Source organism: Rosa chinensis, chromosome 6 (genome assembly GCF_002994745.2).
Source record: "Rosa chinensis cultivar Old Blush chromosome 6, RchiOBHm-V2, whole genome shotgun sequence".
Lineage (NCBI taxonomy): Eukaryota > Viridiplantae > Streptophyta > Magnoliopsida > Rosales > Rosaceae > Rosa > Rosa chinensis.
Genome location: NC_037093.1, coordinates 62297038 through 62309360, shown reverse-complemented (window position 1 = coordinate 62309360; position 12323 = coordinate 62297038). Strand labels below are relative to the sequence as shown.

The window sequence follows — 12323 nt, the reverse complement described above, 5'->3', positions numbered from 1 at the left end:
TTTTGTAAGATAAATGTATCTAAAGTCGACACATGGCAAATGGAGATTGGTCGGTAATCTTATCAATTGTCATAGATAAATTTTTTTATTTTTATGATAATGATATCTATGTTTTTTTTTTTTTCAATCCTTTTTTATCAGGAACAATATTTATACATGATATACAATTTTATTTGTTTTTAAAATTTATTCATTAATTTTTTATTACATTAACATTGGATGATTAATTTAATTGTTAATTAATTAGTTAATTAAATTATTAGTTTAATGAATTATTCAAATTTGAAGTGTGAATAGTGGATTGGCAGGCAAATTGCCTTTCACTGGTGCATTGTATAAGCTGGAGGCAATTGCTAATTTGAGATGAATAGCAATTCGATTGGCAAATTAGCAATTGCCCTTGGTTCATGGGTGCATTTGCTCTTAGGGTGGGTTTGGAGTGTGGAGTGGACGAGATCGGTGACGAGTTGGGTTTGGATACGAATCTGAAATTGGGGCAAATCTCACGCTTTTGGTGCTCCGACGCTTTTGGCAGTTGCGGTGTTCAATTGAGGCCATCGATAACAAAATTCACAGTTGGGTTTGATTTGGTTTTGCGGGAAAGCTTGTGAGGTTGAGTCGGAAGCCACCGCCACCACCAAACCCAAAGCCACGACAATTCTTGATTTTGTGCTGGGATGTACTGAAGGAAGATGGTGAGGAGAGAGAGAATTGGGTGTAATGTCCATAGCAATTGCTGGTGTTACATACCAGTTTTTTTTTTTTTTCAATCAAACTTGAAGAGACCAAATTGCCCTTGTAAATATGACAGGTGGCACCCTCCGTAATAGAGGAGATAACGGCATGTACACAAAGTGTGTCGGGTTTCATAGTCCATGTACTTATGTTGGGTTATATAAAAGTTGGCCACCTTAATTCAGAGTGGCCTTAAGTTCATGTACCGTTCTTAAAAATTTCCCTTTTATTTTTATAGTTACGGAAGATAAGGGAATGCGACATTAGAAAATTTAAGAAAACAAGCTGAATCAAACGAAGTATAAAGGCCACCAACTAACATCAGCTAAAAAGTCCTAACAATTTCAAAAAGTCCATATTAATAGATAAGGAAAAATTCATGAATAGTACCCGAAGTAAGGCTCACTACTAATTTCAATACACCAAATTCCAAAACATAAACTTTGGTACATCAAATATGAAAACCGACCAATATTCATACACGACATCAATGACTCTGTCAATCCGCATGCCATTACGCACATAATGAAGGGCATAATTGGTTTTTCATTGGTCAATGGCTTTCCTCTCTCTCACACTCTCTGACTCTTTCTCTGTCTCTGTCTCTCTCTAGAAATGGCTCTGCAACTCTAGGAACACAACTGAAGGAGGCAATCATGGTCTACACGGGCTTATCTCTAGCGACCTTCTTCACACTTCTGGCTATGATCTTTGCCACTTACCATGTCTTTTCTGGGATTTTTGGGCCGTCCGAGACCCATCACCTCCCCAGGAACTTGGAGGAGATGCAGCCTCTGCTGCCGCAGGTCCAGCTAGGCGAGATCACCGCCGAGGAGCTGAAACAGTACGATGGCTTTGATCCTAACAAGCCTTTGCTCATGGCCATCAAGTCTATGATCTATTGGTGAATTTGCGATTTTCGATTTGGGATAGTGATTACTATCTCTCTCTCTCTCTCTAAACCTCGCTCACCGACTCTGCTACCCCCAAGCCAAGCAATGGCCTCTGACGACCTCTCCACAGTGTCTGCCGCCTCTGACGACGAGAAGTACGGGTTCAAGAGGCCGGAGATACCCAATTCTCACTCCCTCCTTCAAAACCCCTTTCCAAAACCCAATTCTTCAACCCAAACCCACTTCACACCTCCAAGATGCTTACTTTTTGGAGATGACGCAGTTGCAAAAACCAAGCACCAATCCTTTTCCGACCGAGGTACTCTCAATAAACTCTTGTTGCAGTTAATTTGGGGTTCAATACAATTAGGAATTAGGAATGGATTGTAATTATAAAATAGGAATAGAATGCATCTTTATTAGATGATGGCGGTGGCGGTGATGATGTTCATGTAATTTTGTAGATACAATTAGGAAATATGGATTGAATAAAAATGTGTTAGACGATGGTGGTGGTGATGAGGTTGTTGTTCTATTGTAGATACCAAGGTTCTAAAAAATGCTAGGCGCTAGTCGGGCGGTAACCCGGGGCCTAGCGCCTAGGCAGTTTTTATTTTTATTAATTTTTATTAAATTTATATATCTTTAAGTGATTTAGAAATAAGATGTTATTGTTTTTTTATAATTAAATGACAATTATAAACGGAGACAATTAATCTCTTTTTTTTTTTTTGCTACACAATTAATCTCTTTGTTGATCAATTGAAGTGGCTATACAATAAAAGGTCTCCCACTCCCTTTTGTCGAGTGACCGGTAAAACAAAAAATAATAGGAGAGAACCACTCTCCTTTTGCCCAGTGAAAGACAAAAACCAATAGCTACGAATATACAAAAGAGAATGAGAGAGAGTGGGACTCTATTATTTATACCAAGCTGTCATTGCAGCAATGACTCTTGATAACCACATCATTGAAATCTAAAAACTAAGGCAGCCGCACTATTCATCTTCTTCATCACCTGCCCAGTTTTTCTCTTTCTAGCCATTATTACAGAGTACAGATCTTGAAGACTTTGTGCTTCTGCTTCATAACCTAGTCTAAAAACTTAAGAGAAGAGAGAGGGCTGACGAAGAGAGAGAGGTTGCCGAGAAGAGAGGGTCAGGTTGCGACCCAGAGAGGCGAAGACAGAGAGAGAAGACAAGCGCCTAGCCCGCCAAACCCGACTAGGAACTCCCAGGCCCGCCTAGGACCGCCCAATCCCGCCGAATTCCCGCCTATATACTGACCGACTACTTCACCCGATTATGAAGAAATCGAGTCGGTTGCCAGCCGCCTAGGCCGATTTTAGAACATTGGCAGATACTGATGAGGACAACTACATGCCTTCAAAGAGGGCGAGAGCTGATTTCAGGCCGGAGATGTTTCAGAGCACACTCGGCGGCACCGTCACGGTGTGTGAAGAGAAGAGAGAGGGTTGGGTGCTCAGAGTAAAAAAGATATAGAGTTGGGTGCCCACAGTAAGAAAAGAGAGAAGGCTGAGTGCTGAGAGTAAAAAACTTGAAGAGACCAAATTACCCTTTAAATTATGACACTTGTCACTAAACTAACGACGTCATTGACGTCGTGTATGTTTACTGGATCGGACTTGAAATCTGATGTACCAAAGTTTATGTTTTGAAATTTGTTATACTGAAATTCGTAGTGGTACATAGTTCAGGTCAGGTCCACTTACCAAATTTTTCCCTAATAGATAATTGAGTCAATATTTGTGCAGCCACTGTCGGGAATACGGTAGGATCCATGGATTGATAAGCATAATGGAGCAATACAATCCATAAAGCGGTCATCGGTGGATGCATTACAAGTTCTTCAAGAGGGGGAAAATCTCGGGACCAACGGAGCCTGTCAACTCTAATGTATTAAGTGCGATTGGAAGTTAGACTCTTAGGCCATCTCCAATCGTGGAGGTCTAAAATAGACCATGATCTAAAATTTTAGACCTTTGAATGGTACTATTCATCCAAATAGTGATGTCTATAATTTTTCCAACTCCAATCGTTTGAGGTCTAAATTATAGATTTTAATATATTTTTATTTTGTATACTTTAAAATTCAATGGAGGAATACATGTTTCGTTATAGGATGATACGCTCACGTTACGCAAACAATGATTTGCAACAAGACCTTATCAACACATGTTTGGTGACGAGGACAAAGAAGACCCCGGTGATATGGATGTGGCTTGTTTTCAGTTTATATATTTGTGGTTGTAATAATTGACAATTTATTGTTATGTTTGAGTCTGTCTTTGCATTGTCTTCGTTTTTACAGTTATTTTGTTTTTTTTTTCAATTATTGTAATGAATAAATGCAGTAAAGTATTATTGTAACGGTTCATTTTGTATTATACTTCATAATTATATTTAGTTGATGTATCATACCACTAATAAATAATAATAATAATTATTATTATTATAATAAACTATTAGGTCAAATTTATTTCATAAAATTAAAGATTTCATAAAATCAAATTTATTCAAAAAAATTTTTGGATTAATTATGCAATCATGCAACTTGAAGTGGGCAAACTTTGGTGGTCTATATTTAGACCAAGAAACGGACTTTAGACCACCATGAAACATCTTTGTAATAGACCTAATCCATGATTGGAAATGATTTTTGCTCAACCATGGTCTAAAATATAGACTTTGAACCTTCTATTGGAGATAGCCTTACATATCGTGTGCCAAGTGGTGATTCAATAAGACCTTAGTTAGGGAGCAACTTTCTTTCTGAACCTAAACTTTATTGTTCAAAAAAAAAAAGAAAAAAAAAAGCCAGATTTAAACACTTATTAAATGCTCGGATCGGCTCAACTCGTTTGGACTTCTATGTACGTAGTTACTATTTAATGCCACGTGGCGAATGGGGGTGTCTGGTTGAAAAGGTAAAGGCCGCCTTATAAGCGCTCAACGAGTCTCAAGCTCTTATTACTTTATTAGGCAGGCTCACAAATATAGGCGCGAGAATTAGTTACATGAGACTTCGTTTTGGGTAAACTACTCGAGTTCATGTCACTTCAATTCTGAATGAAAATCTATAGGTTCGCTAAATTGAAACCCCTACTTGCGTTACCGAATTCTAACCTCTTGCGTTTTCGATGCTCTGTGAGCATTAAACCCGAAGCAGCGCCGGTTATGGAGGCCAAGGTAGTACTCACACAGACTCAGAGATACGCCGCCGGAGCTCTGTTTGCGCTGGCGCTTCACCAGACTCAGATCCACCAGACTCAGCCGTTCAATGCTTTGCTCCCCCTTGAGGAGGAGACTATCGGGGATGGTGCCGGTGCTGGCAGGACCATTTCGGTTTCGGATGATCCCGGCATTTGGATCCACGAGAGTTCTGGTTTGCTTTATCCTGTTCTCAGGTATTTAAAACTAACAAGTTTAGTTACGCTTGTATTTGGTTTTAGTTAATGCGGATTGGACAGTTTTGATTTCCTACTTGTTTCGGTTGAATTTTAGGTTTCTAGGAGTGGAGGACAAATCGTGGAAGGGGCTGAAGGAAACTGCAGGATCTTCTTCACAAGTTAGGCATCATGTAGGAGCGGTGAGTTTTCTTCTTCCCTCCTCGTTTTTTTTCTTTGAATTTCCAACTGTTGAAACTGGTAAATGTCTTATATTGGAAGCATTAATATTGTTGGCATTAGTATGATTTCAATTGTATTGCAGCTTGAAGGTTGCCGCTATTTATCTGATTTCAATTGTTTTCTTGCAAGAGGAATATACGGATTTTATTGACTTTTTTGGCTCACAAGTTTCATTTTTTCTTCCCCACCGCTCACCACTTTTATGTGGTGTTGTATTAATTTAGCTATTTTTGTTCAGTTCTTGACCTTACTAAAGGAGGGAGCTGATGAGGTGGCTTCTGCTGAGAAAACTGAGAAGGAAGTTGCTCTGACTAAAACCGTGGATACCATGGTTCGTAGTGAGGAAAGCGCCGATGCTCATGCAGTGGATAGGAGTGAGAATTATGAATATGAAGCTAAATGTCGTGAAAAATTTTCCAATACTGAAACGGAAATAGCGTCTGAGGTCTCTGACAAGGCTTATGAGGCCCCAAAGAGGACAGTTTCTGTGATATCCACTGAAATAAAAGATCCAAATGAATCTAAACGCCTTGAGGTGCCTGTTGAAGAGGGGACGCGGCTCAGTTATGAGAAGAAAATAACAGTTCTTTATGCAATTCTGTCAGCCTGTGTGGCAGACAATAGTGAAAGTGGCGATAAAGTAAGGAACGGTTATGATGCTCGACACCGCGTCGCATTGAGGTTGCTGGCAACTTGGCTTGGGGTTGAATGGCTGAAAGTGGTGCGTCTCTATAACAAGCTAGTTATCTTCTTCTTCTTCTTCTTTTTTAGTGCTCATTAATTTCTGTGTGAATTGAGTCATTTATGATGAATATTTTTATTTTGCAGGAAGTTATGGAGACGATGGTTGCTTGTTCTTTCATGGCTTCCTTAAAGGAGGTTGCTAATAAAGAGAAGACAGAAGGTGTTGATGGAGAGAAAAAACAAAATGATGATACCTCAGTGGAAAAATGGAAACGGGGAGGTCTAATTGGTGCAGCTGCTTTAACAGGAGGAACTTTGATGGCTATCACTGGTGGTATGAGATCTGTCAATCTGTATTGATCTCAGAGCTCTCTTGCGATCCAATCTTAGGACAGAAGCAGTAGACTTATTCTGTTTTTGTCTTTGATCATTTCACAGGTCTAGCTGCTCCTGCAATTGCGCAGGGATTGAGTGCTCTAGCTCCTGTATTGGGTGGCATTGTTCCTGCAATAGGAGCAACTGGCTTTGCTGCTGCAGCAACTGCCACGGGGTCTGTTACTGGTTCTCTTGCTGTTGCTGCATCATTTGGAGGTGCAAAAGTGATTTTTTTAATTTTTTTTTTTAACTTTATTGGAAGATCTTGGATATTTTTTTTCTAGCTTGTCTTAGTGAGTTGTGTCTACCTGAAATGCAAGCTAGGCATAGGGACACTCTACACTAAATTTCAGATTAGAAAATTCCTGTCCATTGTTAGAGCAATCAGCCCTTTGAAGATTGGCAGGTTATGGATATGTTATCTCAACGTTTGTGTTAGCGAGTACCTTTTGTCTTAGGTTTTGATGTTTGTATAAAGCTTGGTCTTTTTTACACATGATTCAAGCTTTTGGGCCGGCAATGGAGAGATTCTATATCTTTCATCTAAAAAAATAAAAATAAAAAGAAAAGGCATGGAATTGATACTTACCTTACTTTTTTTTTTTTTGGTAATCTCAGCTGCTGGGGCTGGACTTACGGGAACTAAAATGGCTAGAAGAATCGGCAACATTGAAGAATTTGAGTTCAAAGCAGTTGAAGGAACTTATAACCAAGGAGTGAGTTCAAGTCATTTTATCAGTTAATTTGAAATTTTTGGGGGCCAGGGAGTTGTGAGGGATTCGTATGATATTGTAAAAATAAATTGAGAGTTTTATACGGCGTAACCTCTTCTTCTATGAATGAAATGCTTACTGATTTCAGTAAACCTGTTCAGCGGCTAGCAGTGGGAATAGTGGTTTCAGGACTTGTTTTTGAGGATGAAGATTTTATGAGGCCTTGGGAAGGCTACAATGACCACTTGGAGAGGTAAGAAATGTATCATATTATGAGCATCAAGGACCATGATAAACCTTAGTATAGTTATTTTTCTGTATCTTTCATTCCTCAAGGAGACTGTGAATCGTGTATCCAGAAGTAGGTTTTGGCTTGTGCTTTTCAGTTGAAACTATATTTTAAGTGAGCTCTTTTTAGTCTATATAGTGGTCTCTTCTCAAGTCTAATGCTTGGTAATGTTTAGACTCTCAATAATGCAACTTGATATACTGGACATGCTCATACCAGTGAGGCGTATACATTAAATCATTCTTAGTCCAACCTTTATCTGTTGTACTTTAAAGTGGATGCTTTTGGGATGGCTTAGACAGTGTGCACAGTGTCATTGACATTAATGTAGTGAATATATAGGTATTTATATGGTCGATGTGTAAGAGTATTGTTGCACTGGGCACTGCAATGCAAGACTGGCTTACCTCATGTACTTTCATAACCTTATAAAAGTCATCTTTTCTAGCTGACTATTGGAAGGTTGACGGCCAATGCTATAATTGGCCCTTCTATTAATTAGCTGATTTTTCACTTGAAAGTGTCTTGTCCTTTTGAAGCCTTAGGATCTGAGTTATCATCGCTGGCTAAGTAATTGGTATTGATGTAGCGAACTTTTAGGTATGCACTGTGGTGGGAGTCTAAGAATTTGGTTGCATTGAGCACTGCAATTCAAGACTGGCTTACTTCAAGTACTTCCATAACCTCATATCTGTACCTTTTTTAACTGACTATCGGCATATCCACCACCAATACTATTGCATCCTGTTGCAGGGATTGCCCTCGAGTTGATGAAAGAAGGTGCCATGCTGACTGTATTAAACACACTAGTAGCAGCGTTTGCTATGCCAGCAACCTTGGTTACTGCATCTGATCTTATAGATAGCAAATGGGCGATTGCAGTTGACAGGTAATTTTTCCTTTTCCAGTTTCAGTTTCACAATAAATTTAAGTGCCAAATTCTTCCTGGTGCTATCCGTCCCTTTGCAAATTTTTGTTTAGCTTAAGTTGTTATAGTTAGCTTGTGTTTCTTATATAATCAGCTTCCAAGGTGAGACCGTGGGATTCATATCATGCACTTGAAATTGTCAATTTGAGCTTTTAGTACTTGGAGCCGGAGACAAAAATATTAAATTTTTGTTTCCTTTTTTCTGGCCAGATCAGATAAAGCTGGGAAGATGCTTGCTGAAGTATTGTTGAAGGGACTGCAAGGCAACAGGTAAAAGATATGTCCCATCTCACATTGTGACATTATATGTATCATTTCACTTAGATTCTCCATTGTTGGTCCAGGCCTGTGACGCTCATAGGATTCTCACTTGGGGGCAGAGTGATTTTTAAATGTCTAGAATGTTTAGCTGAATCAGAAGGGAACAATGGTAACCATCACCATCTGTTTCATGACTTCATGTTACTGTGTGCAATTTTAGTTGGTGTGTATTTAAATATACTTTTGATTCTGCACTTCGGCAGCTGGTCTGGTAGAAAGGGTTGTCCTGCTTGGAGCACCAGTGTCAATTGAAGATGAAAATTGGGAAGATGCACGGAAGGTAGACTCATCTGTTTTTATGTTTCCAGATTTTAGTTGGTTTCTGCTGTAAGTTGTGTCTGTGCTGATACTGTAGTACTATTCTTACAAATACCATTATACCTATTTCTGTTTCACTTTTTGTATTCTTTTCCAACTTTTGATTGGTTTTCTATGCAAATCTTCTTTGGTACTACTTTTACAAGTAACTAAAGGTTTATTCACAGATGGTGGCAGGGAGATTTGTGAATGCTTTTTCTACAAATGATTGGACACTAGGAGTTGCCTTTCGTGCAAGGTATTAACGTTATTGATTCATAAAATGTTCTGCATTAAAGATATGTAATCAGGTTGCTACTTATGGCTATAAAATGATTAAGCCAGATATGAATCGGATAGAACTAAGTGGTTTACCATGTACAGTTTGCTATCTCAAGGTTTGGCTGGAATTCAAGCTGTCAATGTTCCTGGCATCGAAAATGCAAGTCCTCTAATTCCAAATCCCTTTTTATATTTGCAATTGTGGTTTTGTATTTTTACTCTTAAACTGATCATTACTTTCCCATTGGCTTTGCAGGTTGATGTAACGCAATTTGTAGAAGGCCACTCATCCTATCTTTGGAAGACGAAACAGATCTTGGAGCTGCTTGAACTTGAGTCTTACTACCCTGTTTTCAGAAAAGAAAATACAGAAGATAAAACACCCCAGGAACAAAACAGCTCGGCTGGCACATAGTTTTCGCCATGTTACCATTTCCAGTTCCATCCCTTCTTCCTAGTTCTTTTGTGTTCTAATTTGATTTCTTTTCCTTCATCTGTATAGGAATTAACTGTTTAATTTCTGTATTGAAATTAATTGAGGTATAGAAATGGCACTGGTGGAAGGTCTATTTTGTGGGTGATGATGACAAACGACACCCCCACCTCACCTGTTTGTTATTTTTTATGGCAAGTGATCAAGTCTTCTCAAACAAATTTTGGCATACTTTGTATTAGTTTTAAGGAAATAGGACGAGTCTTGGAGACCAAGCCTAGTGACCACCAAATTCTGATACATTATAGCTTCTGGTTTTGAGCTCAGCATCATTACATTTCTGTTGCAATAATATTTTAGCATCACTCTGTTGATCTCTATGTGGCCATGATGGAAGGCAACAGTCACATGCACTTTGCTGCGGTCCTGAGTGGCTGAGCATTTGGTCCCTCGGTTCAAATGATCATTTCCGATTCCATAGCTGGACACTTCAGAAAAAAGGTTCAATTATATCCAGTTACATTTCAACTTTCAAACACTTTAGTTAGTATGGTAACTTGGCTACGTTTTCAACTTTCAAACACTCTTATGTTAGTATGGTAACTCGGCTTCGTTTTCAACTTTCAAACACTTACAGTTACACAGTATAGTAACTTGGCTTTGGTTTAGGGAGTACATATTTCGCCCTAAACCGAGCCAAGGAGGCAATAATTTCCAGAGACGGGTGATTATCATGCGATTAGCTAGGTGCTTAATATTTAACATGCAGATGATGGCAATACACTTGTAATTGTAGCTTGTATGCAAGTACCGTGACCCCACCATACTGTTGCTTGGTATTGTTACATACTTCCTTCATTTTCCAGCAGGCTTAAAGGCCAAGCGAAATGCAATGAGTACAGCAGTACGTACTCACATTGTAGGGCATGGTATTACTGATCGGTAATTTGTCATTAGAACCGTACTTACGGAGAGGAATATGTAGGAAGCCATCAATCGAGACAAAGTAGAATTCAGTTAGTTTAACTTTAGAAGAACCGGATCCTTCTCTGTTATTCAAACTGAACCTCTAATATAACCAAAAGAACTCGATTACTTTCTGTTACTCAAAATGGAAGAGGTCCACTGATAGATGAAACTGCAACTATGTCGAAATTACTGGCTAGAGGTTAGTAGTCTGATATGGTCTTGCTAGCTGTGCGCGTGCCTCACAGTGGGCGAGGCCAAGCTTCCAGCCTAGCTGTATTGGTCTCTGCAAATCACAGGTGGGGACAAAAGTAGGACGCAAGGCATCTCTGTCTTTTGGCCGGTGAGCTTGAAATTGAGAGAGCGGGACTGGGTTTCCTTAGAGATTTGTGACAAGTACGTGGGGACAAAAGTCTAAGTTGTCAAGTACACGACTCGTATCTTCTTCACCTTGGTACTAGCATCAGTTGCTTATATAACTGGCACTATGCTATGGTCACCCAGCATACAGTTTGCATCTCATTTCCGACTTCGTACGTTCTAGCTAGTCATGGATACACTGAGAAACTTATGGGCTATCTTGTTTATTTCGATAGCCATTGTTGGTTTGCAAGGTGATGGCGGTAAGGTGGAGAATGTTACTGCTAATAGTCAAGTAGGCAATGCTAGTTCTCTAGCTCTTGCTTTCGATCAAGGCAACAAAACAGAAGCTAGAAACAAGAGCGCTTCTTACACTACTGAAGTTGTTATCAACAGCAAAAACAAACACTCTTGGATGAATAGAGGAAGAGGAGGTGGCGGCGGTGGTGGAGGAGGGGAGGAGGAGGTGGCCGTGGCCGTGGTAGTGGTAGTGGGGGTGGCGGAGGCGGTGGAGGAGGAGGAGGAGGTTACTCGTGGAGTTGGGGTGGTGGAGGTGGAGGTGGAGGTGGAGGTGGAGGTGGAGGCGGTGGGCGAGGTGGCGGTGGTGGAGGTAGTGGTTGGGGATGGGGTGGAGGAGGAGGTGGGGGTGGGTGGTGGAAGTGGGGTTGCGGAGGCCAAGGCGGCGGAAACGGAGGAGGTAAAAGGCATCATCATCGTGTGTATCGGGGGACAGGGAGGTTCAGTGAGGATCATTACAAGCTAGGAGAGTTTGCACAATGCATGCGTAAAGGGCGGTGCAAAGGGATGAGATTGGACTGCCCTCTTCACTGTGGAGGACCTTGCTACTATGACTGCCAAGATATGTGCAAGGCTCACTGTCGACGTCGATGATCATCGTCCCTTCCATGAGTGGAGTATTGGTTAATATTCAGTTCCATAAAACCCTAGGTCATGTCTACTAGGCTTGCTATGCATTCATTTGCAATTCTATTGAACTTATTTTGTCGCATCGTTTGCGTGTTTGAGAATTAATTTCAAGGTTTTAGACTATTATCTGGCTCGAATGATACATCAATGTATGTTCAAAATTCAAATTCTCCCACATCCTGATGAAAAATAAAATAAATACATGTAGAAGTGCTACCATGCTTCTTGAAATACAACAAGTTACTTCATGAAATTGATCGACATTTATGTCTTAATGTGATGTATCCAAGTATGCTAAACTTTTTGTTAAAGCAGAAAGAGTTCCACTGTTCGAACAATCAAAAGCTAGAATGGGTGCTAACTAGCATTTGTTGGAGAAATGTCAGCAGAAGTGAAGTTCGATTCTCCTTATCATTTAGATCATGGGAAATATCACCAATGGTCACTGAGTTATGACTTATTCGACACTTA

The 12323-nt window shown here is 39.9% G+C and overlaps 2 protein-coding genes across 3 annotated transcripts; both read left to right on the top strand.

The window, feature by feature from the left end:
• The first annotated feature begins 4634 nt into the window (after nucleotides 1-4634).
• On the top strand, nucleotides 4635-9979 carry LOC112173598 (transmembrane and coiled-coil domain-containing protein 4). Of its 2 annotated transcripts, none has more exons than XR_005801255.1 (15): nucleotides 4635-5055; nucleotides 5153-5237; nucleotides 5516-5998; nucleotides 6106-6295; nucleotides 6400-6552; nucleotides 6955-7052; nucleotides 7211-7302; nucleotides 7939-8009; nucleotides 8092-8227; nucleotides 8477-8536; nucleotides 8611-8696; nucleotides 8791-8867; nucleotides 9083-9143; nucleotides 9269-9326; nucleotides 9423-9503. XR_005801255.1 is itself a non-coding variant. In XM_024311274.2 (15 exons), the coding sequence occupies exons 1-15, from the start codon at nucleotides 4718-4720 to the stop codon at nucleotides 9579-9581; spliced, it is 2157 nt and encodes a 718-aa protein (XP_024167042.1). In that variant the 5' UTR covers nucleotides 4635-4717; the 3' UTR covers nucleotides 9582-9979. The 2 variants fall into 2 exon arrangements, 1 of the variants encoding a protein (XP_024167042.1); XM_024311274.2 differs by having other exon boundaries at nucleotides 9073-9143; nucleotides 9423-9979.
• A 766-nt stretch (nucleotides 9980-10745) lies between these two features.
• Nucleotides 10746-12113, top strand: LOC112171739 (glycine-rich cell wall structural protein). The gene is made up of 3 exons (XM_024308876.2): nucleotides 10746-10767; nucleotides 11162-11220; nucleotides 11349-12113. Exons 1-3 carry the CDS (start codon nucleotides 10746-10748, stop codon nucleotides 11814-11816), a joined length of 549 nt encoding a protein of 182 aa, XP_024164644.1. The 3' UTR covers nucleotides 11817-12113.
• Nucleotides 12114-12323: the final 210 nt, after the last annotated feature.

Excerpts from the sequence above, each read along its gene's own strand:
- LOC112171739 (XM_024308876.2), top strand. The coding sequence starts at position 10,746 with ATGTCGAAATTACTGGCTAGAG. Across the intron at positions 10,768-11,161 it reads GTCGAAATTACTGGCTAGAG|CCATTGTTGGTTTGCAAGGT; the intron begins GTTAGTAGTCTG and ends TTATTTCGATAG. Across the intron at positions 11,221-11,348 it reads ATGTTACTGCTAATAGTCAA|AGGAAGAGGAGGTGGCGGCG; the intron begins GTAGGCAATGCT and ends TTGGATGAATAG.
- LOC112173598 (XM_024311274.2), top strand. The coding sequence starts at position 4,718 with ATGAAAATCTATAGGTTCGCTAAATTGAAACCCCTACTTGCGTTACCG. Across the intron at positions 8,537-8,610 it reads AAGGGACTGCAAGGCAACAG|GCCTGTGACGCTCATAGGAT; the intron begins GTAAAAGATATG and ends TTGTTGGTCCAG. Across the intron at positions 8,868-9,072 it reads ATTGGGAAGATGCACGGAAG|ATGGTGGCAGGGAGATTTGT; the intron begins GTAGACTCATCT and ends GTTTATTCACAG.